At 49.2% G+C, this 25727-nt stretch overlaps 1 protein-coding gene across 1 annotated transcript; it reads left to right on the plus strand.

Annotated features, from left to right (window-relative positions):
- The first annotated feature begins 6037 nt into the window (after positions 1-6037).
- Positions 6038-22755, plus strand: F7 (coagulation factor VII). Its single transcript, XM_004382961.2, has 8 exons — positions 6038-6156; positions 10596-10756; positions 12404-12428; positions 12511-12624; positions 16837-16977; positions 19051-19160; positions 21219-21351; positions 22160-22755. The coding sequence occupies exons 1-8, from the start codon at positions 6087-6089 to the stop codon at positions 22753-22755; spliced, it is 1350 nt and encodes a 449-aa protein (XP_004383018.1). The 5' UTR covers positions 6038-6086.
- The last annotated feature ends 2972 nt before the right edge of the window (positions 22756-25727 follow it).

Here is a 25727-nt window from a genome sequence, read left to right on the forward strand (position 1 = left end):
GGTCTCCAGCAGGGCCCTGGGAAGAACCCGCATCTGTGCTTCTGAAGGAACCAGCACTGGGACACCTTCCCAGAGAGGAACAGCCCCCCTCAGCTAACCATGGACACCTGCCCAGGAAGGGACAGCCCTCCTCAGCTAACCATGGACACCTGCCCAGAGAGGGACAGCCCCCCTCAGCTAACCATGGACACCTGCCCAGGAAGGGACAGCCCCCCTCAGCTAACCATGGACACCTGCCCAGGGAGGGACAGCACCCCCCCCCCTTCAGCTAACCATGTACACCTGCAGGGAGGGACAGCCCCCCCCCCCTCAGCTAACCATGGACACCTGTGCAGGGAGGGCCAGCACCCCTCAGCTAACCACGTACACCTGCAGGGAGGGACAGTCCTCCTCAGCTAACCAGAGAGACAGGTGAAAGCGGACGGCATGAGGAGCCAGGTAAAGGCTCCAGCTGCTGCCCTCTGTCCTGCCTGGCCTGCAAACTAGAGGCTGTAGACCCTGAGCGCAGACGAGAAGCACCTTCTGGAGGGCTTTGCCCAGCCCCCCAACAGGCTACATGCACCACAGTCTGTAAGGATGGACCTGGCATCTGTATTTTCTGAAATTCCTCAGGTTATTTGGATGTCCAGGGACGGCTGGGAACCACTGACCCAAAGCCCCAAAGGCGAAGGGGTTTCCCAAGGCAGACCATGCTCCACTCACAGATGAGAAATGGGGGACGGGACAGACGAGCGGTCACTCCCCCTCCTCTGCAAGTCCCTCAGGTCACAATCTGGCCGGCACCAGAGAGAGGGAGAAAGTTCGATTAGACCCGGGCATGCGCTTTGAGCTTTATCCTGGACTGAGCGGGCACTTCACGTTTGAAATCGCCAGATAGGAGATTTCACTGAGATATCGTCAAGGGCCCAGAACGGGGATTCAGCCGGGTTCAGATGAAGGCAGTGACAAGAGAAAAACAAAACCATTTCCTGTTTGTACACTGAGAACTCTGCTGAGTGAACCTGTTACATGAGTAAAGCATGGGATTCCAGGCAGGAATCAATGCTATGAAGCCAACACAGAGAGTGACGTGGGTGGAGGGTGCAGTCGGATGGGTGATCAGGGGAGGCTGCTTTGAAAAGATGGTGCTTGAGCTGAAACTTGGGTGACAGGAAGGAGTCACTATGGGAGGAGCTGGGGATAGACTACTCCAGGCAGGGCCTGACTCCCACAGACATCATCAGTAAGTGCAAAGGCCCTGAGGCAGGAAGGAGCCCAGTGTGGCTGGAGGATAGTTAAGGGGGAAATGAGTGGTGAGAGACGAGGCTGGAGCTGTGGGCCTGATAATTTTAGTGGAACGTGAAGCCATTGGCGGGGCTCAAGCAGGGAAATTTCATAATCAGATTTACGTTTCTAAAATACCGTTTAGATACACACAACAACGTAGATGAATCTCAAATGCTTTACGCTGAGTGAAAGAAACCCAACCCAAAAGGTTACATAACTGATTCCAGTTATTTTATATTCTGGAAAAGGTAAAACTCTAGGGACAGAAAACAGGTCATTGGTGGCCTGGGACTTGGGGTGAAGGAGAGGTGTTGACTGCGAAAGGGCAGCCCAGGGAAATTTCAATGGACATGTTTTGTGTCTTGACTGTGGTAATTACATAAGTGTGCATTTGTCAAAACTCCCAGACTGTACGCCACAAAGACTGAATTTTATACCGTGTAATTTTAAAAAACTAAAATGTAAAAAGTGGATGGTTAAAATTACTCGTGTTGCCATGCAGGTAAGAGTTTGTAGATGGGCCACAATGGGAGCAAGCTGGGCGTCTCACGGTCCACCAGGTGAGGTGGTGGAGGAGCTGAGAGATGGCAGGACACCGGTATATTCTGGAGGAAGAGCTAACAGTACTTACTGATCAATTTAGGTGGGGAGGCAGAAAGGGAGAACCCAAGGATGATTCTTCTAGAAACCTCCAAATCCATCATTTAATCTGATTTCCAAGGTCTTCACAAAACCCAGCAGCCTGACAATCACCTTCATTATGAAAAGGCAGGGTCCTGTGGAGCCACCGTGTGTAAGGCAGCAAGACATGATCACCAACCCGTGGTTCCTTTTCCTCCTGGGCTCCTAGGTGCACATTACCCAGCCTCCTTTGCAGCTAGGTGGTCCCACAGGACTGAGTTCTGGACAATGGAATGTGGGCAGAAGGGAAGCACACTGCTTTCAAGCCTTGTTGTTGTTGTTAGGTGCCGTTGAGTCGGTTCTGACTCATAGCAACCCTATGCACAACAGAACAAAACAATGCCCAGTCCTGCACCATCCTCACATCATTGTTCTGCTTGAGTCCATTGTTGCAGCCATCCCGTTGAGGGTCTTCCTCTTTTTCACCGACCCTCTGTTTTACCAAGCATGATGTCCTTCTCCAGGGACTGGTCCCTCCTGATAACATGTCCAAAGGATGTGAGACTCAGGCTTGCCATCCTTGCTTCTAAGGAGCATTCTGGTTGTACTTCTTCCAAGACAGATTTGTTTGTTTTTCTGGCAGTCCATGGTATATTCACTATTCTTCGCCAACACCATAATTCAAAGGAGTCAATTCTTCTTCCGTCTTCCTTATTCATTGTCCAGCTTCCACATGCATATGAGGGGATTGAAACACCATGGCTTGGGTCAGGCGCGCCTTAGTCTTCTAGCCCCTGAAAAACTTGAACAAAATATCCACAATCTCTCTTGCCCCTCCTCTGTCTGCCAGATTCAGGGCTCCAGTGCAAGGTCCTGGAGACAGGCAGAGCCACTGCGTGGGCCTCCACCCTCCCCTACTGTGAACCGTCATTGGGCTGTGACCTGAGAAAGAAAGAAACCCTCCAAATGTTGAGTCACTGAAATGTTGGTGCTATTTGTTACAGCAGTTGTTGTTGCTGTTAGCTGCTGTCAAGTGGGTCCCCAGCTTATGGCAATCCATGCACGATGGAACGTGACCAGTTGTGGATGGACCGCTGTGATCCACAGGGTTTTCACTGACTGATTTTTAGAAGTAGATCTCCAGACCTTTCTTCCTAGTCCATCTTAGTCTAGAAGCCCCGCTGAAACCTGTTCAGCATCACAGCCACACACAGTCCTAACTGAGACTCCTCTGTGACCCCAGCCGCCTCCTCTGAAGGCTGCTAGACTTTAATTTCGGTAGAAAGGAAAGAGTGCCAAAGGCTAGGGACCAGAGGCCTTCCACAGCCACCACCACACTTCTGTCCGGGTCCCTCCGCTCTCATCTGGGGTGGGAGGGCTTTTATAAAGACATACCTTCCTCCATTCGCCTTTCCTCTCACCCCAACCTGCCCCCTTTCACCCTTCCCCTCTCCTCCTCCTTGCCAAGGAATTCTAGGGTAGGATTTCAATGGGTTTTCTGGGGAGGGTTTCTATACCTACTATTGGTCATCCTTTCACTACAAAAGGTCACCTGCGAGAACTGGGTGAAGTGTCGGGCAGCAAACTTCAGCCGAAGTAACAGCTCTGCAAAGCCACAGTCAGCCACGGGTCTGGAGGACACAGACAGCCCTTGGACTTGGGGGCTCTGTCCAACATACGTTGCCATGAATTCACCGGCTGCCATGTTGCCCGGCAGATTGCGTGTCCATCGAAACCCTAATTTAATGATGACATTTTGACAACTACAAGAAGGAGCATTCCTTTTCCCACAGAAGCAAGCCTTATTACCCTACTGGAGCCTGCAGTCAGGTTGAACCACACGCTGCTCAATCTCACCTCCAAGAGAAACCAAGGAGTCTGGTGACCGGGCCGTGCTCCGGTTGAGAAGACAGGAGTCAGGCTGCTTCTGGAAGGTGGCAGGAAACTCTCCCTTCAGGCACTAAGCCAGCATGCAGCAGGCCAATGGGAACAAGAGACGTGATGACAGAGGGCAATTACTGAGCACTTACCATGTGCCAGACATAATAATACCCCTGAAGAAGAAAGGTGGAGCCCTGGTGGTGCAGTGGTTAAGCATTCAGCTGCTAACTGAAAGGTCGGCAGTCTGAATTCACCAGCCGCTCCTTGGAAACCCTATGGGTCAGTTCTACTCTGTCCTATAGGGTTGCTATGACTCGATGGCAACGGGTTTGGGTTTTTTTGGTGTTAGAAGGAAGGTGGCATTAGACCTATCTTACAGATTATGAACTAGGCTCAAAGGAATGAATAACTTCCTCCACAAACTGGGAGAAAGCTGAGCCAGGACTCCAACCCAGGCCTATCATGTTCCAGAGTTTAAGCTCCACCTACAATGACCGAGGTGTATCAGAGGATGGCAAAGGCTGAGAAATGTCGCTTAAAAGGGCTGTGGGTATGAGGAAGAGTCAAGCAGGGAAATCCACCCTCTCTCTCTCCATGCCTTCCTTCCTATATAATTAAGTTCTTAAACTAGGCAATTATTCATAGTAACAATTAGTAATTCCAGAGGTGATCCGTAAAACATGGTATCTCAAAGAGCTGACTCTTCTCTTTGGGGTGGTAGAGCTAGGACCCAGTCAGAAACTGTTGGAGTGAGTAGCTTCCAACCAGAAGAGCAGGGACTGGGCCTTTGCCTCTAAATGAGCAGAGTCCGTGTCGCCAGTCTCCACCAATTCACGGAAAGGTTATTTATCTCCAGAAGGGTCAGCCCAGGCCCACGGAGCATGGCTCACTCTGGGCCCACCCAGGAACCTTGACTCCTAGTGAGACACACTAGAGTGACAGACCATCCCAGTTTCCCAGGACAATCCCGATTTTAGCACTGAAAGTTCCCCGTCGTGAGAAACTCCTAGGTTATGGGCAAACTAGGACAGTTGATTACCCTAGCTTCCGGCCAAGGTACAGGAGAGCAGTGAAATGAGCCCCTGGACCAACTGAGGCACTAGCGGGTACCATCTGCAATCGAAATGGGATGGGTTGGGCCTCTGCTTTAGGGGGCAGTTTTCCTCTTCCTGGTGCTCCTGGGCATGGCTTTTTGGGCTCATCTAAATCTTGCCTAAGAAAGCCAGCTTCCTCTGCAACTCCTTTCAAAGGTGTGGACGGGCCTACGGACAGTCCCCTCTGCAGCCTTCTTCAAAGTTTACCTTCACACCTGAAATACACTCTTACTGTTATTACTGCTGTGGTGTACTATCTTTCGTCTGTAGCTTAAATCGTTTTCCCAACTTGCAGCCTTATGTCCTAAGGGCTTCAAAATTCTCAATTGCATTTGAAGTGTGTATTTCAGATACACATCTAAATATATAAATTTCAGAACAAGAAACAGTTTTGCTTTGAAAAAAAAACCAAAAAAAGTCGGAATGAATCTCTCTAGTATCCTAAGACGATGTTCCTTGGTGCAAGGGCTTTGTTGTTTTCATTTTTTATCTCCCGTTCTAGCACAGTTGCTTGACATCAGGGATTTTATCAACAGCTATTTGTTATGTGGGGCCCTGGTGTTGTAGTTAAGCATTTGGCTGCTAACCGAAAGGTCGGCAGTTTAAATCCACTAGCCACTCCTTGGAAACCCTATCGGGCAGTTCTACTCTGTCCTATAGGGTCCCTATGAGTCAGAATCGACTCAACGGCAATGGGTTGTGGTTTATTTGTTATGGACTGCATTGTGTCCCCCAAAGGGTATGTTGATGTCCTAACTCCTGGGCCTGTGAAGTGACCATTTGGAAATAGGAGTTTTCCCTCATTATGTTAATGAGAAAGAATGGACCCAGACACACACAGGGGAAGACAGACACCAACGAAACATACATCCACCAGCAGCTGAGGAAGTTAGCCTGGGGCTACAGAAGCCGAGACAAGGTTTTCCCCTAGAACTAGAGCGGCCAGAAAGAACCTTGCCCCCTGAATTCAGACACCTAGACTCCAGGACCGTAAAACAACACCTCTGTTCTCTGGAGCCACCCACTCATCGCTAGCTAACGAAGACAAACTAAGAATCAATGACCGAATGTAGCTTTCAATTCTGTTTGCCGGGCGATTTCCTCATCCTGTCCCTTTCCCCTCCCCCATCCTTCCTCGCTCAGTGTCTCGGGCCGAGAACTTTGGCCAGACCGTGTCCATCTGGACTGTCAACAGATAGGGAATAACACCACCGAGAGTCCGCCATGGTTTCCCACTCCCACAGGCTCGCCTTTCTCTGCTTTCTGCTCAGCTTTCAGCGTCCTCTGACCGCAGGTATGTTTCGGTGCCCCCACCCCATATACAAACTTTCAGAACGGTTGAGCTGTTTGCAGCAAATCTGGAAAGTGGGTCTTAAGACCCTTCTAAAACCTCATCTTTATGTTTGACGCTCCTCTTCACCAGGAGCATTGCTGGCAGCTCTGGTTTGATCTGAGTTTTCCTTTCCGGATCACTGGAGGGAAAATTGTTCTTGATGGCACAGGTTTGGGCAGAATTATTTTCAAAGAACTTTTCAGAGCTGGTGGTGCTTTCCTAGCCAACCTGTGGGAATTTGCCACCATGACGTTGGATCGAAGGCACAGAATTTGGGGACAGTTTGGAGAGTGAGACATGGTGGCCACGCTCTGCACTTTCACTGAGCTGTCAGTGTGGCGAAGGCAGCTCCGGGCTCAACTCCCCAGGTTCTCGGTAGGACGGTGTCAGGGACAGCTGCGTGGGGACACTGGGTTTCCGTTCATGCTCGGTCACACGGCTAGGGGACCTCGCCAGTCACATCTTTAGGCCTTGGTTCCTCCATTTGGAAAATGGTACCTTCCCTGCCTCCTGACAAAGTGTCAGCCTGAATGAGAGGCAGTATGAGACTGTGCTTTATAAGCTGGAAAGCCCATGCAGACATAAGCTGTTGTCGTTCCTGTAATGATTTTCAAGGACCTAAGTCGCCTGCTGTGGTCACTTAAGTAGAAACAAGCTGCAAACTCTTTCCCTCAAACTCTGGTTCATGTTGTCCTTGGTGCCCTGAGGCCATTAAGATGGGATCTGAGTGAACTGCGTCCGCTTGCCCCTACCCTGCAGTTACCCCCACGTGCCCACGGACAGCATGCCCTGCTCGTGAGGGAGCTAAAGCTACACGGTGTCCTTCACCACAGGTCCGAGCTGCCACTCAGTCGATTCCCACTCACGGCAACCAAGAAACTATTAACAGGATAGTGGGTGATTTTTCATTTCCTTCTTTATTCTATTCTGTCTTTTCCAAATTCTCCACAATAATCATGTATTACTTTTTTATGTTCAGATTTGTCTCTGATTCTCTGAAAGCTTTTTTGATGCGAAGTTACCTTCATCCCGGGATTCCTTAACCCGAACTCATTGCCATCAAGTCGATTCCAACTCATAGCAACTCTGTAGGACAGAGTAGAACTGCCCCAGAGGGTTTCCAAGGAGCAGCTGGTGGATTTGAACCGCTGACCTTTTGGTTACCAGCCGAGCGCCTAACCACTGCACCACTAGGGCTCCAGGAATACCTTTACCAGCTATTATGAGTCAGATGCACTTTGTTATTGTTAGGTGCCGTCGAGTCGGTTCTGGCTCATAGCCATCCTGTGTACAACAGAATGAAACACTGCCCAGTCCTGCGCCATCCTCACAATTGTTGTTATGCTTGAGCCCATTGTTGCAGCCACTGTGTCAATCCATCTCATTGAGCGTCCTCCTCTTTTTCACTGACCCTCTAATTTACCAAGCATGATGTCTTTCTCCAGGGACTGGTCCCTCCTGATAACATGTCCAAAGTATGTGAGACGAAGTCTCACCATCCTCGCTTCCAAGAAGTATTCCAGCTGTACTTCTTCCAAGACAGATTTGTTCGTTCTTCTGGCAGTATATGGTATATTCAGTATTCTTCACCAATACTGTAATTCAAAGGCATCAATTCTTCAGTCTTCCTTATTCATTGTCTAGCTGTCACATGCATATGAGGCGATTGAAAACACCATGGCTTGGGTCAGGAGCACCTTAGTCCTTAACGTGACATCTTTGCTTTTTAACACTTTAAAGAGATCTTTTGCAGCAGATTTGCCAAACGCAATGCGACATTTGATTTCTTTTTGTGTGTGTGTGTGTGCTTTAGGTGAAAGTTTACAGCTCAGGTTAATTTCTCATTCAAAAATTTATACACATATTGTTTCGTGACATTAGTTGCAATCCCCACAATGTCACCTCACACTCCCCTTTCTATCCTGGGTTCCCTGTGTCCATTCAACCAGTTCCTGTCCCTTCCTGCCTTCTCATCCTGCTTTTGGACAGGAGCTGCCCATTTGGTCTCGTATATCTGAACTAAGAAGCACATTCCTCACATCTATGATTTTTTGTTTTATAGTCCCGTCTGATCTGAAGAGTGGGCTTCGGGCTGATTTCAGCTCTGAGTTAACAGTGCGTCTGGAGACCATAGTTTCAGGGGTTCCTCCAGTCATTCTCAGACCATTCAGTCTGGTCTTTTTACATGAATTTAAGTTCTGCTCTACATTTTTCTTCTGCTGTGTCCGGGACTCTCTGTTGTGTTCCCTGGCAGGGCAGTCATTGGTGGTAGCCGGGCACCATCTAGGTCTTCTGGTCTCAGGTTGGTAGAGTCTCTGGTTCATTTGGTCCTTTAGTCCTTTGGGCTAGTATTTTCCTTATGTCTTTTTTTTTTTTTTTTCATTCTCCATTGCTCCAAGTGGGATGGGACCAATTGATGTATCTTAGATGGCTGCTCCCAAGCTTTTAAGACCCCAGATGTCACTCACCAAAGTGGGATGTAGAACATCTTCTTAATAAACTATGTTATGCCGATTGTCCTAGATGTCCCCCGAAACTATGGTCCCCAGGCCCCAAGTCATTTGATTTCTTGACTGCTACTTCCATGGATGTTGATTGTGGATCCAAGTAAAATGAAATCCTTGACAACATCAATATTTTCTCCCTTTATCATGATGTTGCTGATTGGTCCAGTTGTGAGGATTTTTGTTTTCTTTATGTTGAGGTGTAATCCTTACTAAAGGCTGTGGTCTTTGATCTTCATCAGTAAGTGCTTCAAGTCTTCTTCACTTTCAGCAAGTAAGCTTGTGTCATCTGCATATCACAGGCTGTTTATGAGTCTTCCTCCAATCCCGATGCCACATTCTTCTTCATATAGTCCAGTTTCTCAGATTATTTGCTCAGCATACAGATTGAATAAATATAGTGAAAGGATACAACCCCGCCACACACCTTTCCCGACTTTAAATCACGAAGTATTCCCTTGTTCTGTTCAAACAACTGACTCTTGGTCTAAGTACAGGTTTCTTATGAGCACAGTTAAGTATTCTGGAATTCCCATTCTTTTCAATGTTATCTGTAATTTGTTATGCTCCACACAGTCGAATGCCTTTGCATAGTCAGTAAAACACAGGTAAACATCTTTCTGGTATTCTCTGCTTTCAGCCAGGATCCGTCTGACACCAGCAGTGACATCCCTTATTCCACGTCCTCTTCTGAATCGGGCTTGAATTTCTGGCAGTTCCCCCCACACATCTGTCAGTTTGTTGTACTGTGGGGGCCTGCGTGTTGCTGGAAGCTCTGCCACCGGTATTCAAATTTACCAGCAGGGTCACCCATGGTGGGCAGGTTTCAGCTGAGCTTCCAGAATAAGACAGACTAGGAAGAAGGACCTGGCGATCTACTTCTGAAAAAAAAAAAATTAGCCAGAAGCACTTCAGTCTAATTTAAAATCAATTCCTCAAGGACAGCATGTGGTACTTGCTTTTATCTTTTCATGCAATCTTAGTGCCTAGGACAAGTATGTGCCCAGTAAAAGATTGTCAAATGACTAAATAAGAGGGTGAGTGAATGAATGAAATGATGAATAAATGCCATCACCCAGCAGATCATGAGGAAATGCCTACAAGGCAGGCATGTTTTGATCAGCCTGAATCTCAGAAAAGAGCTAGGCATTAGGGCACTGAGCAGCTAGGTAGTCTCCAATAGGCTACTGGTGGCATGTGGGTCTCTATCTCCCCCAACCTCCACTCTCCTCCTGCAGGACAAAACTCCCCATCTGGCCCCTTCATCCATCTCTTCCCGCTCCTTGGCACTCCCGTTCTTTGATTTTCCCCTGCATGTCTTCAACCTCTCCTTCCGAACCAGATCCGTTCCCCAGAAATACAGTCATGCTAAAATCTCTTTCATTTTAGAGGGAAAAAAAGTCCCCCTTAACCTTATGTGTGGGCAGTGAGGGTGCAATGGTAGACTTCTCACCTTCCGTGTCGGAGACCACGTTTGAGTCCCAGACAAAGCCACCACCTGTCTGTCACTGGAGGCTTGCATGTTGCTGTGATGCTGAACAGGTTTCAGAGGAGCTTCTAGACTAAGAGAGACTAGGAAGAAAGGCCTGGCAATCCATGTCACATCTCACTGGCCATACACGAGAAGTCATACCTCAACTTAGGATTCGGCCAGGCAGGTAGGCTGTGTCCTTAGCCTCCAGCCCCGAGCCTGCAGGGACAGAGGAGGCTGCTGGGGAACCAGGGCCCAGCGCCTTCTGAATTACGTAAGCAAGGAGGAGGAGCCGGCCGTCACTCAGGGAAGGCGGGAAGCCTTTTGGATTCCCGTTGCTAAATAGGAAAATACCCACTGAATGATTTCCGTGCCATTTTGGCGTGGCAGATGGCTGAGCATTTCACGGGATTTCCATTTCTCAGTCTTCATAAACCAGGAGGAGGCCAACAGTGTCTTACACAGGCAAAGGCGAGCCAACTCACTCTTTGAAGAACTGCGATCGGGGTCCCTGGAGAGAGAGTGTAAGGAGGAACTGTGCTCCTTCGAGGAAGCCAGGGAGATCTTCAAGAGCACTGAGAGGACCGTAAGTACTTCGTCAAAGAGGCTGCCTTCTGCTCCACTTGAGCAGAGTCAGTGTGATTCTCTGAGACGGTGGCTGCACTAGATGATCGTTTAGGGGTGCTCCTGTCTCCTGGAGTCCACGCCTCTCCATTGCTGTGGCTGTGAGTGCCCTCACCCGGGTGAATACACAGACAGCTCCATCATACACTACCCCGCCCTGTCTGGGCTTCTTTTCCTCCCGAAGGATGACTTGGTTCTCCCCAAGCAGAGATCCACATCTTCTGCTGTGTTCAGGTCCGCCCGCCCTCTGATGTGCTCGCTCTCTCCTGCTCTCTGCCACACCATGCACCCTAATTTTGCACCAGGAAACACAGTTTACAAGCACACTTGGTGTGTACCTTACCTTTCCACGGAAGGTCCCCCAAGTAGCCCAGAAGATCCCAGGGCTGCCTGTGCAATATGAGGGTGCTGTTGATGGAGCTGAAGGTAACAAACTGGCCTCGGCGGAGCCTCTCTGACTTGCCTCCCCAGGGGGCCCCTCCTTAGGGAAGCGTTATGAAGAAGCAACAGTTAGGGGAAACGTTGTTTCCTCCTTCTGCGCTTTGACAGCATGGTTAGAGCCCTCTCATTTTTTATTTCACTTTCTATAAGATGCATACTTAAATTGTATCACATCCCTTGGAAAATTTTGACCAGTAGTGTGGGCTCAGGTTAGGATGGGAGACAAGGGCTTGGGGTTCAGGGAGGGTTCTACTGTTGTCTGTTTAGGAAGACAGGCGCCAGGGTCAGGAGCTCCAGGGCAAGCGTGCACGGTCCTCTGTAACTGCTGTTTGTTGGTGATTCTGGTCACTGCCTTTTCTCACCAGCCGTGATTACCCCATGCCTCACACTCACCAGAAGAGGGTCTATTTAAGACAGAGGTCAACATTTTCTTTCCAGACAAGTTGAGGATATTCACATCTTGCATTTGTATACCACTTAATTTTTCAAAACGTTTTCAGCACTTCCCATTGCTTTTTGTTCTCACAGAAACTCTGTGAGGTGTAAGTTCAGTTGGCCAAAAGGCATCTCAGGAATCAGTTTTATTGGTGGGACTCCTTTGCATTTATGGAGCCCTGGTGGCACAGTGGTTAGGAGCTTGGCTGCTAACCAAAAGGTCAGCAGTCTGAATCCACCAGTTGCTCCTTGGAAACTTTATGGAGCAGTTTTACTCTGTAACACATGGGGTCACCATGAGTTGGAATTGACTTGGTTTAGTTTCGCAATTTATGAAATGCTCCTATATCCATTACTGCATGTACCCCTCCTGTCAGACCTACGTGTACAATCGCTCCCACTCGTCAGAGGAGACAATGCAGCTTATGTGTCTCCTCCAAGGTTCACGGCTAGCAGATGGCAGAGTCAACATCCAACCAAAACACCAAACTAAACCCACTGCTGTCGAGTTGATTGTGACTCAGCACCCCGCTAGATGAGACCACCTCTCATCTCCACAGGAAACTCTAGAGTTTCCTGAATCCATCACAAAGCGCCCCAAGTCAGAAGTTCCCACCCCAACACACCCGCGCCGACATCCGTGAATCCAGACTCCTCCGTTCATCCAGGGGCTGCAGTAAGTGTTTGCCTCTGGTGGATGTGTGTCTGACATGGTTTCCTCTCGTTCCCTCAGATGCAGTTCTGGGTTGCTTATAACGGTGAGTAGACAAATGGCCCATTTTGACCCCCCACCCCACACCAACTCCTCAGCAAACTCACCAGTCCTGTCTCTTCCCACAGATGGAAACCAGTGTGCCTCCAACCCGTGCCAAAACGGGGGCTCCTGTGTGGACCAGCTCCAGTCTTACATTTGCTTCTGCCTTGATGATTTTGAGGGTCGGAACTGTGAGACAAGTGAGCCCCACTTCCCATCCCATAGTTTGTAAACAGGGGCCCCTGGGAATCTGGTGGGAGACAGCCTGGTCATCTGAGCTTCTGGGTGAACATCCTCGGGCCGAGTATGGGGACCCGTCCAGCCTGGGCATCAAGCTCTGCTAGATACTGATTTAGGTGACTTTCCAATGTGACCGTCTTGAATCTAGGATTCTAAGATGGTAATTCTCAAACTTTATTACCCCATGTCCACTTCTGAGAAATATAAAAATCTTGGGTCCCCAGCACTGGGAATTCTGATACACCTGGAAAGGCAGAGGTGAGAGTCACTACATCACTTCCTAGCTCCTACGCATCCCATCAGCCAAGACAGTTTTGGTAAACTTTACCTTCTCTACTTGATATTACAGATATTTTTTTTCATCTTCAAATATTAAAGTATCGCAAAGTTTGGGAATTCTCCATCCCACTGTCCTTTCTGGCACCAGTTGCAAGTTCAGGAGTCCCCGAGACCACCCCTAGGTGGTCTCAGGGTGTTCACTGAAAGCTGCTATACTTGTGGGTGCAGTTTATTACAACAGAAGGTTACGGATTAAAATCAGCTAAGGGAAAAGGCACACAGGAAGAGCACAGGAGAGTTACAAGCATGAAGCTTCCAGTTGTCCTCTGCCAGTGGAATCGCGGACAGCACTGACTTCTCGCAGCAGTGGTGTGTGACAATACACATGGTCTACTGCCCATCAGGGAAGCTCACCTGGGCCTCGGTATCCCCGGTTTTTATTGGGGCTCAGTCTCATGTATATGGCTGACCACCCATGTGGCTGACCTTTAGTCTCCAGCGCCTCCAGAGGTCGAGCTGATACCACTGTGGCCCCAAGCCTGCACCGTAAATCACACTGTTAGCATGGACTATCCAGTGTGGCCCTAGGCCCCTTCTCAGGCAGGACATTCCAGGGGCTTACAGATCACCTCCCAGGAGCTGAGGGCAGAGGCCAGACCTCTTTCTGGGCAAGGTTAATTCTCTACTGCAGAAGAGTACATTCTGATAGTGAATGAGATTTTCTGGGCCACGTCCGCCTTCTGCCCTAAGGTGAGTGCTCGATTGTGGTGCAGATGTCACACCGGGAGAGGGACTGAAGTGACAGCTCTACTCCTTGCTCGCTGTCGGCTGCCGCAGGTAAAGCCCAGGGAATGAGGACGTGGAACGGCACTTACGGACAGCAGTGGCCCCCCCAGGGGAGGAGAATGCTGGCCACCATGCCTGGGCACAGCATGAGTCCCAAACGGTCCCCAGCTCTTACTCAGATGTACGAGTAATGTATCGTGTGTCTGACAGAACACCTCAGTAGTTGCTTAAAAACTCTTTAGGGAAAACAAGAGAAAGTGAATACTCATTCTCGTTTAGTTTAAGATCGGCTGGATCAGGGAACATTTATTGTGCACGCACACAAAATTCAACCTCCCCCACCACCATAACTCTGCTGCTAAGAAACGCAGCTACTCCTCAGTTGTCGAAGACACGCTTTCATTACACAGCTTGACGCTGAAGTCTGATCTCAGGTTAGTCTTTAAGAGTCGCAGATATAAAGGCCCTAAAGGCATGTTTGAGTAATAAGGAGTATTGAGTAAATGTAAGGAATGCTGAAGACCCGCCTCTCCAGCAGGTCTGGACAATATGTAAAAGGAAACTTTGGTCCCTCAGACTCACCTACTAGGGCAGCCCCGTGATGGATCCCTTGTTATGAAGAATCCTCCCGAGGAGCCAGCCTTCCCTGCCTCTGTCGCTGCCTGAGACGATGTCAGTAAGACACATCCCGGGGTTCTCCTGCGCTCACACTGGGATGAGACCGGTGGTTCTTTGCTTTTCTGTTGTTGAGGTTGTTAGCTGCCCTGACTCAGGGCGACCCCATGCACAACGGGGTGCCGTCCCCAGGTTTCATTGTAGGCTCGATTATGCGTCGGACCATTGTGTTCTCTAGGGTTTTATTGGCTGGTTTTCAGAAGTAGATTGCCAGGCCTTTCTTCCTAGTTTGCCTTAGTCTGGAAGCTTTGCTGAAACCTGTTCAACATCACAGCAACACGCAAGCCTCCACTGACCGACGGGTGCTGGCTGCACATGAGGTGCGTTGGCTGGGAATCAAACCCAGGGCTCTTACGTGGAAGGTGAGAATTCTACCACTGGATCATCTGTGCGCATTTCTGGGCTCCGTGAAATATGCCCATATACACACAGACACACAGACACACAGACACACAGACACACAGAATTCAAACATCCACAGATACAACATCCGTTAGAGTTTCTAGGGGTTCACAGCTCCCCAAGACCCACTTAAGGACCCAGCCTTGCTGTGTACTTTTTATCCTTTCTCTAACCCCTGGAGGCATCCTTTTGCCAGATCTCCATCAGGTTGTCTACTGTTAGTATTTCTTCCTAATGATGGAAATTAATATTTTTGGTAAATTACTGATAACAATGAAAAAAATCCTTCAAAATTTATCTGTGACCTCCTGACCCCCATCCTTGATTTGTATCAGTTTCTATAATGAAGAATTTGAGTCCTGGATGAGGAGGATATCTAACTGTGGTTTTGTTGAACAATTTTTGTCAATAGTCAGAAAAGTATGTTTATATTAGGAGTTTATCATTTTAAAATTTTACATGATAACTGAATTGTAAAACAGACAAGAACGGCAATTAGCCACTATTAGTATTTTAGAGTATCAGCTTCCGTCATTTTTTATGTATGACGGGCCATTAAAGAAAATTTCAGTTCTGCCTCTCTCCCTTCCCTTCCCTGTATTCATCAGTGCGTGGTCATTTTCCTGCCATCACACAACCACTGCTAGTAACACTGGGCCGTGTGGGTCTTCACTGTCAAGTCCAGTCTCAGTGAACCACCCAGCGGGCTTGAGTAGCCTCTCACCTGGTGTCTCTGGTGGCCGGAACGCGCTCTGAAGGATGGTTGGTCCATGGTAGGACAGTCTGGGACCATTGGATCAAGCAAATGTGAACAGTCAACATGGAAGACAAGGATGGCCCTGGCACCATTTTCAATGGCCACAGCCCAGAAATGGTTAAGAAAAAGCTAACGAGACACGTATCCTGTCAACTATCTAAGGTCCCTGGGTGGTGCAAATGATTTGCGCTCAACTGCTAACCTGAAGGCTGGCAGTTGAGCCCCACCCCTCAACAGCACTGTGGAAAAAAGTTCTCGTGATCTGCTTCTGGAAAGACTACAGCCAAGAAAACCCTATGGAGCAGTTTTACTCTGTAATACGTGGAGTCTCCATGAGTCAGAATCAACGCAAGGGTAACAGATTTGGTCTCATTTAGTAGATTATCTGGGGCTAGAAAGCTTCAGTCTTTCTTCCCAAACTTTGATACTAAACAGGATCCCTGGGTGGAGCAAACAGTTAATGTGCTCGGTTGCTAACCGAAAGGTTGATGGTTCAAGCCCACCCAGGGGCACCTCAGAAGAAAGACCTGGTGATCTACTTCCAAAAAATCAGCCATTGGAAAACCTGTGGAGCACAGTTCTACTTTGACACAGATGGGGTCACCATGAGTTGGAGTCAACTCGATGGCAATTGGTTTCTCTGGTTTGATGCTAACCCACCATGGTTGTAAATCTTCCAAAACAGCCTTCACTGCCGGGAATCCTGAATTTATACTCTGAACCAACTACAGTTTCCACAACCAAGGCTTTCTCCTTCAAAGCCACGTTGAACTCTCCTCATTTTCTGTCTGAACCAACGGCCAGTGCTGGGACTAAGTGTCCCTGGGTCAGCTCACTGGGGTACAGAGGTCTGGCTGAAGAAGTCTCAACCCCCTGGACCTCTTGCCTGGCCAGGTCACTGCCTAAGTTGGATACTTTCACTGTACAAGCTACTTTTCCCACAGGGCGCTCCCCAGCTCTCCATCAGCTTCTGGGAAGTGTGGTAATCCCTGGGTGCTGCCTCATGCTCATCCCTTTGTTCCGAAAACGCCATCACAGCCAGCCCTGCTGGCGAGGCTGCTTAGACAAAGCGGCTTTCCCTACCTCCAGGTCATACCGCCCAGATGGACCCTCAGAGCCGAGGCTGTGACACACCCAGTCTCTGCTGGTCACAGCCGCGTGCCACCTTGCTGGAAGAAATCTGCTGCTTGTCCCCAGGGAGAGAGGGGTACCCTGCTGGCTTTCCCTGACCCCAGAGGTGGCCCCCTCTCAAGCTATCCCTTCCTATTCTCAGACAAAAACAGCCAGCTGATCTGTCTGAATGAAAACGGGGGCTGTGAACAGTACTGCAGTGACAACCCAGAGACCCAGCGCTCCTGCCGATGTCACGATGGCTACGCGCTCATGGCCGACGGGGTGTCCTGTGCACCCACAGGTAACAGCCCCTCAGGGACCGCTGGCTGTCCAGGGCGCAGTGTTGCCTTATTTGCGTTCACTGTTCTCTGCCGGATAAGCCAGTCACCAATCCTTGTCCCGCTGCACGTTAGCTCAGGTGGCTGAAGGATGGGGGGGGGCACAACCTTTACTGAGGTCTACTAGGCGCTGATGACATAGTGAGGCAAAGAGGAAGACCAAGGGTCAGATGGCTGTCCCCACCCAAGAGTGGGCCAGAGCCACAGTGATCAGGGGATGCAACATACAGCTCACAAGAACCAGGACAGAAGGTCAACCCGCCCCAGCCCCACGGGAGGTAGCTGCCTGGGTGGTTCTCAAGGCACCCACCCGCTTCTAGGACAGACTCTGTCTGCCTCGTTCTAATTCCATATCCTGGAACCCCAGAGGCTCTCAGGACCTCTACTAGGGTTTCCTGAATCTAGTAAATCCACACCCAGGTCTGTGACTCCTGCTGCACAATTTGAGACACCAAACTTTTTTAAAGGCATCTTTAGAAAAGCGATGATTTCTCCAAACCCACCTCAGACTAACCAGGGCTACAGTTCAAAGGCTGAGGTACTCCACACCGTTGTGTCTCTTCACAGGTGGATGTACCCCGCCTGGCAGAGAAAGCCTGAAGTTTAGCCTGCCACCTCTAAACTTTTTTTTTTTCCTGGCCCAAGGACTTTATTAAACCTGTTGCCATCAAGTCAATTCTGACTCATAGCGACCCTATAGGACAGAGTAGAACTGCCCCACAGGGTTTCCAAGGAGCAGCTGGTGGATTCGAACTGCTGACCTTTTGGTTAGCAGCCGAGCTCTTAACCACCGTGCCACCGGGGCTCCAAGGACTTCGTTGGAGCAGACTGAAAAAAAATGAGTGGGGTCAAAATAGCACTACATTATGCTAAGGAAAGTGAATCAGACACAAGTATCGTATGACCTCACTTATTTGAAATATCTGGACTAGGCAAATGCATAGAGAACAAAGTTTGTTAGTGGTTACCAGGGGCTGGGGTTGTGGGGAGGGAGGGATGGTGACTTATTGCTTAAGAGGTCCTGAGTTTCCGTTTGGGGTGATGAAAACTTTTTGGAGCTAGATAGCAGAGAGGGTTGTACAACATGATAAATGTAATTAATGTCACCAAACTGTACACTTAAAAATGGTTCAAATGGCAAATGTGTTGAGATATATGTATATATACACACAATAAAATACTTTAAAAAGTACTTAGCACAATAAAAAAAATAGAACTACAATTGTTCTCAATATTGGTTAATCCTTAGATAGAATATTATTCACCCCTTAGTAAATTCAAGCAACACATTTTCTCCCTTGAAAATTCAGCAGAACCTACTTTCAAGAAAAGGAGCCCCAATGGTGCAGTGGTTAAGTACTAGCCTGCTAACCAAAAGGTAGGCAGTTCGAACCCACCAGCCGCTCCGCAGGAGAAAGATGTGGCTGTCTGCTTCTGTAAAGATTACCCATTGCCGTCAAGTTGATTATGACTCATGGTGACCCTATAGGACAGAGTAGAACTGCCCCACAGGGTTTCCAAGGAGCGGCTGGTGGATTTGAACTGCTGACCTTTTCATTACCGGGCAAACGCTTAACCACTGCACCACCAGGGCTCCCCACTGAGCCACCAGGGCTCCGTAAAGATTACAGAAACCCTAGAGGGCAGCCCTACTCTGTCCTACAGGGTCGCTGTGAGTCAGAGAGCAGCAGGTGTTAGTTTCAAGAAGTAGGACTGTTCCCTCCCAAGCCGTCCTCTGCCCCATCTCTCCACCTAGCAGCTCAAGGCCTCTCCTCCAGCTTCAGGCTCCATCAGCCAGGCCCAGCAGATCCCCTGACCACGGCATCTGCTTGGGGCTCAGGCAGATGGAAGCCGGCCCTCCCCAACTCTGAGCCCGGAAGGCCTCCCCGCAGGTCCTTCGGACCTGCTCAGTGCTAGCAGAGGAGGCCAGCAGCCACAGCCTCAAGATCTCAGACTGCAAATGCTTTTAACCCTTTTACTCACAAGCACATTCATCCTTCATAAATCCCCGTCTTGCTGACTTTTGTTTTATACAGTTGAATATCCGTGTGGAAAAATACCTGTTCTAGAAAAAAGAGATGGCAGCAGCCCCCAAGGCCGAATTGTGGGCGGCAGGTTGTGTCCCAAAGGGGAGTGTCCATGGCAGGTAAGTCTCCCTGGCCTGACGGGGCCACTCAGAACCGTGTCTTCCCTCCCTGATTCTCCCCTGGCTGCAGGATTTCCAGGCCCTGGAGTGTTTGAAGACTTTTGAATGAGAGCTAATCAACAGCCCTCAAAGAGAAAAAAGGCAGACCAGCCACAGAACACACCAGGGCACAGGACATCCCTGCTCACATGCAAAGTGCTTAAATGGATTATGTATTTTAAATTCCATCACCTAAGGTCACTGTAAGTTGGAATTGACTCTATGGCAGTGGGTTTTATTTTGAATTTTACAAAGATGTGCTAAACACAGCTACCATTTATCTAATGGTTTCAACGTCCCGGTCTCTATAGTATCTCGCTTAACCCTTATACCACCTCACCACCAGATACTATTCTTATCCCCATTTTACAGATGAGAAAACTGAGGGTGCACAACTGATAGATGACAGAGGTAGAATCTGAATCCAGGACTATCTGACTCCAAACTCGTGGCCTTCCCATTCTGCTAACTGTCTCTGAAAGCTGAGGTTTGGAGCGCCACAACAAAAATTGACCAGCTGTAAAGGAAATTAGTTTTTCCTCCTTTCAGGCAGCCAAAGCTTTCCACCCTCGTGGGGTTGAGTCTGTGGAATAATAGCTCCCTCGGGGTGCCTCTCTGAGTCCGCCTTTGAGTCCAGTCCGCAAGGGGCCGTAGCCTAAGCCTACAGAGTGTGGTCCACGGAACAGAAGCTGCAGCATCCCTGCCAACCTTCTAAACATGCAGAGTCTCAGGCCCCATTGAATCGGAACCTGCCTTTGACGAGAGCCCCAGGTGACCGGGATGCACATTGTTTGAGACGTACTGGTCTGAACTCTAAATCAGGAGCCCTTTCTGGGGAGGCAGTGGAGGTTCAGTGGTAGCGTTTTCGTCTTCCATGCGGGAGACCCAGGTTCAACTCCTGAACAATGCTCCTCAGGCACAGCCACCACCTGTCTGGCAGTGGAGGCTTCCATGTTGCTGATGATGCTGAACCGGTTTCAGAGGGGCTTTTCTACTAAGAGGGACTAGGAAGAAAGGCCTGATGATCTGCTTCCAACAGTCAGCTAATGCTCACGTTTCATCCCGTGGCCGGGGGGGTAGGGGTCACCATAAGTCAGGGCCGACTTGATAGCAGCTTATCATTACTCATTTCATTTCTGTGACACCCGAAGTTTAAAAATTTAAGAATTTTTAAGAGTAAATGTATAATAACTTTGTAAGAAAAAGTTTAGAATCGTGTGTCTGTCCTTGACATGACACCTGAGGTCAGGTAAACCAGGACCACAAGCAGCTTTGTTTCTCTCAAGTCTCCTCAGCAAAGTCATATGGGCAACCATCTTGGTCTCTTCTAGACCAACTGCTGGGCTGGTGGCATCAGGCCCCGCCCTGCCCTCACCCTACCTGTTTTCCACACAGCTGCGCCCACTAAGCCCCTCACTCCTCAGGCAGCCATGGAAGCCAGAGGGGAGGGCTTTCATCAATGCCACTTGGGCCCACCAGGTCCCTGGGCGGTGAGAACGGTTTGCATGCAGCTGCTAATCTAAAGGTTGATGGTTCGAACCCACCTACTGGCACCTCAGAAACCCTGGTGGCACAGTGGTTACGAGCTCAGCTGCTAACCAAAAGGTTGGCAGTTCAAGTCCAACCAGAGGCACCTTGGAAGAAAGGCCTGAAGATCTACTTCTGAAAAAACCAGCCATTGAAAACCCTGTGGAGCACAGTTCTGCTCTGACACACATGGGGTCACCATGAGTTGGAATCAACTCTACGGCAACTGCTTTTTAGTTCTATTGTCAGCCCACTATACTTGCATTTTCAGTCCGCTGAGACTGTCTCAGCTAGATAAGAGGGGAATTGCCTGCTCATGCAAAGTGAAGCCGAGGTCCACAACTTTGCCCAGGAAGGGATCTCTGAAGATGTCAGGCTTTCAGAAATGAATCTTAAATGTTAGCCAGTCCCAAAGGGTGTATGGGAAGGTGAGAAATCAAGGAAACTATAAAAATAATCTGACCTTTGAATATATGCTTTGTCCTGGCTCAGGCTGTGATAAAGGTGCGTGGGATACTGCTGTGTGGGGGAGCCCTGCTTGATGCCTCCTGGGTGGTCTCTGCGGCCCACTGTTTTGACAGATTGATCAGACTAAAGCCCTGGGAGGATGTGACAGTGGTGTTGGGTAAGTATCGTCCTTATTGCCTTCTGACTCAAAAGCAGTTCTTGAATGATAACTGGGGTTAAGATTCTGGACCTTGAACTCCTCACTTCATAACCAGATTAACTTCCCCAAAAGAAGAAGTGTTCGCCCTCTGGGCAAACTTCTCTGCTCACAGGATTCCCACCACTGTGGCCACCAACCCCCTCAGCCTCTTTCCTACTCCAGAACAAAATGTAAAAAGGACATAGGGCGAGAGATGCTATTCTACCCACCCCGTGTCACTTGTGCCGAGAGCTGATCCCAGTGAGGATGCAGCCCCCCTACGGGAGCCTATCTGTGGAGCAAGGCCTTTGCCTGATGGGTTTATGGGCAAGAAGAGGACCCAAGACAAGATGAGGGCAACCGAGGTGGGTCAGGCCCTGTCTGGGAAGAACTGTGGAGGACTTTGAGCACCGCTCTCTCCTCCTGCTATCCACAGCCGTCCAAAGCCTAATACCTCTTCCTCACCTGCCTTCAGCACTTCATGCTCCAGCTGTACCCCTCAATTCACATTCTTCCCACATGGCCCTGACTTAGACTCTAATCTACCATCTGGGGAAAGACTCTGCTTGAACTTTCCCTTACAGCTGGGTGCAGGGCTCGCCTACCTATTCCTAAAGGAGGCCTCCAACACAGTCCAGATTCTGAAAGCGGAGCATTTTCCCCTTTCAGAGCAGTCTCAATCCAGAGGGGCAAAGTGAGAGGCCAAGGACACAGCAGCAATGCGAGCGTTCGGATGGAGACGACTCGCCGGCAGGTAGCGCGCGATGAGCCGTCTGTTTCCTTTCAGGTGAGCATGACTTCCGTGAAGAGGATGGTGATGAGCAAGAACGGCAAATTGCTCAGATCACCGTTCCTGACAAGTACGTTCCCGGCAAGACCGACCACGACATCGCGCTGCTGCGCCTGAGGATGCCGGCGAACTTCACCGACTATGTAGTGCCCCTCTGTTTGCCCGACAAGAAATTCTCGGAGCAGACTCTGGCCTACATCCGCTTCTCCTCCGTGAGCGGCTGGGGCCAGCTTCTCGACAGGGGCGCCACGGCCCTTGAGCTCATGACCGTAGATGTGCCCAGGCTGATGACCCAGGACTGTAAGGAGCAGACACAAAGGACAGCCCACTCCCCAGTGCTGACAGAGAACATGTTCTGCGCCGGCTACCTGGATGGGACCAAAGACGCCTGCAAGGGTGACAGCGGAGGCCCGCACGTCACCAAGTACCGAAACACGCGGTACCTGACAGGAATTGTCAGCTGGGGCCAGGGCTGTGCAGCCATAGGCCACGTTGGGGTGTACACCAGGGTCTCCCGGTACATCGAGTGGCTGAACAGGCTCATGGACTCGAAACCAAGCCCGGGCCGTTTCCTATCCGCCCGTTTTCCCTAGCGCCTCAACTTCAGCTCTATGGACCCGCTTCGTGTGGAAATAAAGTTGCTGCTACTTGGCGGTGTGCTCACACCAAATCCCATAAATTCTTCTGCGGTCCTTGGGGTGGGGATAAGGGAGAGAGATTGAAACGGAGGATCGATAGAGGCAGAGAGAGACTGAGGGAGAGAGAGGCGGAGAGCGAGAGAGAGACTAAGAGAAGGAGAAACTAGAAAACATGAGAGAGACTGAGAGGAACTGACGGAGCGCCTCTGAGGAGACTGAGAGATGGACCTCGAACACTGGGACTGAGAGAGCCGGGGTTACCTCGTGCTGTCGTGAAGGAGTGAGCCCACGCCTCACCTCACGTTTCCTCACGTCTGCATGTGCTCTGCTGTTGGTCGGCTGTTGCTCCATCTTTGTTGATGACAACAGTATAGATGTACACAGTATGTACACGCACACACACGTATGCACACGCACACACACATACGTACACGCTGATGTGTGCTATTTACTGAAGGCTCCTTTTAACTTTTTTTCTTCTTTATAAACAAGTATTTCATTTTCATTTCAGATAAATTAGAAACATCTCCACTCATTTTGCTGACAATCCTTCCAGACTTTTATCTATATATGTATTTGTAACATAAAATGATGGTTCACACTTTACCTATTGTTTGCCACCCGCTGTCCCCACTTAATAAACGGCTAAACATCCTCAATATATTTTTTGTGGTTGCCTGGCGTTCCACTGAAGTGCCTATAATTCATTTCATTGAGATGCTGGTACAAATCATCCAAGGTGTTTCTTTCTTTCATAATTAGCAGCATCACTGAAATGAACTTTCTTATATGAAGGTTGTATTTTAAAAACAAAAGCTCTTTGATGGATTTTTGAGGATGCAGTTTCCCAAACTCTATTGAATTAGGTGTTTTATTCCTGCCGGGGGCCTTTCAAGGTTATTGCCCAAAGAGAGCCCCAGGGACCACCCGCGGGGACAACCAGGGATGCTCCATAAAACTCAGGTTCCAAGGTCCTGCCCAGGTCAGCTTGATCAGAGCCAGGTAGGACCCAGGACTCTACATTTTTATCAAGTCCATCAGGCGATTCTTAGGTACACGACACTGTGTGTGTGTGTGTGTGTGTGTGTGTGTGTGTGTGTGTGTGTTAGCTGCACTGAGTCAACTCCCGACCCATGGTGACCTCATGCGCAACAGAACAAAACTGCCCAGTCCTTCGCCATTCCCGTGATTGGCTGCAGATCAAACCTTGATCCTGTGATCCTGTGATCCATTTGGAAGTAGATAGCCAGGCCTTTCTTCCTAGTTCATCTTAGTCTGGAAGTTCCGCTGAAACCTGTTCAGCATCGTAGTGACACATAAGCCTCCTCTGATGATGGTGGTGGCTGCACATGAGCTACATTGGCAAGTAATCAAACCCAGGTCTCCCGCATGGAGGTCAAGAACTCTACCACTGACCCCTCAACACTGCACACGAAACCACTGGTCATCCAATTGTCTCCAGTGGGGAGAAGAATGAGAAGCAAATGAAACTTGGACACAAAATTTGGCTCCCACTTAAACTAGAAAGAACGTAGGACACGAGGGTAAACACAGTGAGGGCCACCACCCTCCGGGCTGCATCTGTGGCTGCAGGCTGGTTGCTGCATTGTATGTGATTGTTAGTTGGGATCTCCCTCCAAGGACTGTGGCTGGGCCTGTCCCTGTGCCTGAAATACAGCTGGTGCTTAATAACTGTCAGTTAAGGGGCCAATAATTGTTCTGGTGAGCAACCAAACAGTATTTTGTTCAGAACTGACTGGGAGTCTGCAAACTACAGCCCAAGAGCTAAATCTAGACCACACCAGTTTTTGTAGGCAAAGTTTTATTGGAGCACAGCCACGCTCATTTTTTACGTATTCTCTCTAAAATGGCAGAGTTGAATAATTGAAACAGGGACCATCTGACCCACAAAGACCATCTGGCCCGCAGAGTCTAAAATATTTACTATCAGGGCCTTTACAGTAAATGTTTGCTGACCCCTGGCCACACTGTAATTTTTAATGATCTCATCAAGCAATAGAACATAGAATTCAAGAGTGCTGACTCTGGATCCTAACACCTGCATTCAAAGTCTGGCTCTGCCACTTACTCTTGGGCAAGTTACTCAACCTCTTTGTGCCTCCGTTTTCTCATCTGTAAAATGGGAACTCATTCTGATGATGGTTGTAAAGTTGTAAAATGCTGGCACTTGGAAAGCCTCAATATACATCATTATGTAAAGTGAAATCGATTTGCAAACATATAGATGTCCTCCAGCTCAACCAGCCTCGCCCAGGCTTCAGAGATTCAAGGGGAAAGTCTGTAATCGAATGTGCTAACGTTTCTTCAGGCACTAAGCCCAGCTGGTCTCTCACAACTGCTCTGTCTTGTTGGAAACAAGTTCTCAGGGCCTCTCTTCCTGGGATGGGGAGAATGGGCCTGAAGAGAACAGGCTTGAGTCCAGCTAGCCCTCCACAGCGAAGACACGGGAAGCTAAATGGATGTAGAGAGGAGGGGAGCAGAAGTCCTGAGGGGAAAGCTGACTCTGCCTCAGCTTTCCCAGCTGTAAAATGGGGTAATGGCAGCACCGACCTTATAGTGCTGCTGAGCACTGTTTGTCCTGGTGCTCACCAGAGGCCCAGCCAAAGGGTGAAGTCTAGAGACGTGACGAAGGTCAATGTATTTCTGTATTTAATACTCAAATATACTAATTATTATGGGTCATCTCAGTCTTTCCGTGAATGGCTTTCAGACCATTTCCTGGTGGCTATTAGAAGAAGGCAGGGTAGAATTTGGTAAGGTCTCTGGGCGTGGGAGCCAGTGGGAGGGATGAAGAAGAAGAGGCCGACAGGAGGCAGGCCTCACAAAGTCAAACGTTGCTGCTCTGTAAGTACTTGATGCAGCTAATTGGCATTGATAGCAGACTGCACAAACCAAAACCAAACCCA

This window comes from Trichechus manatus, unplaced genomic scaffold (genome assembly GCF_000243295.1).
Source record: "Trichechus manatus latirostris isolate Lorelei unplaced genomic scaffold, TriManLat1.0 scaffold00102, whole genome shotgun sequence".
NCBI lineage: Eukaryota > Metazoa > Chordata > Mammalia > Sirenia > Trichechidae > Trichechus > Trichechus manatus.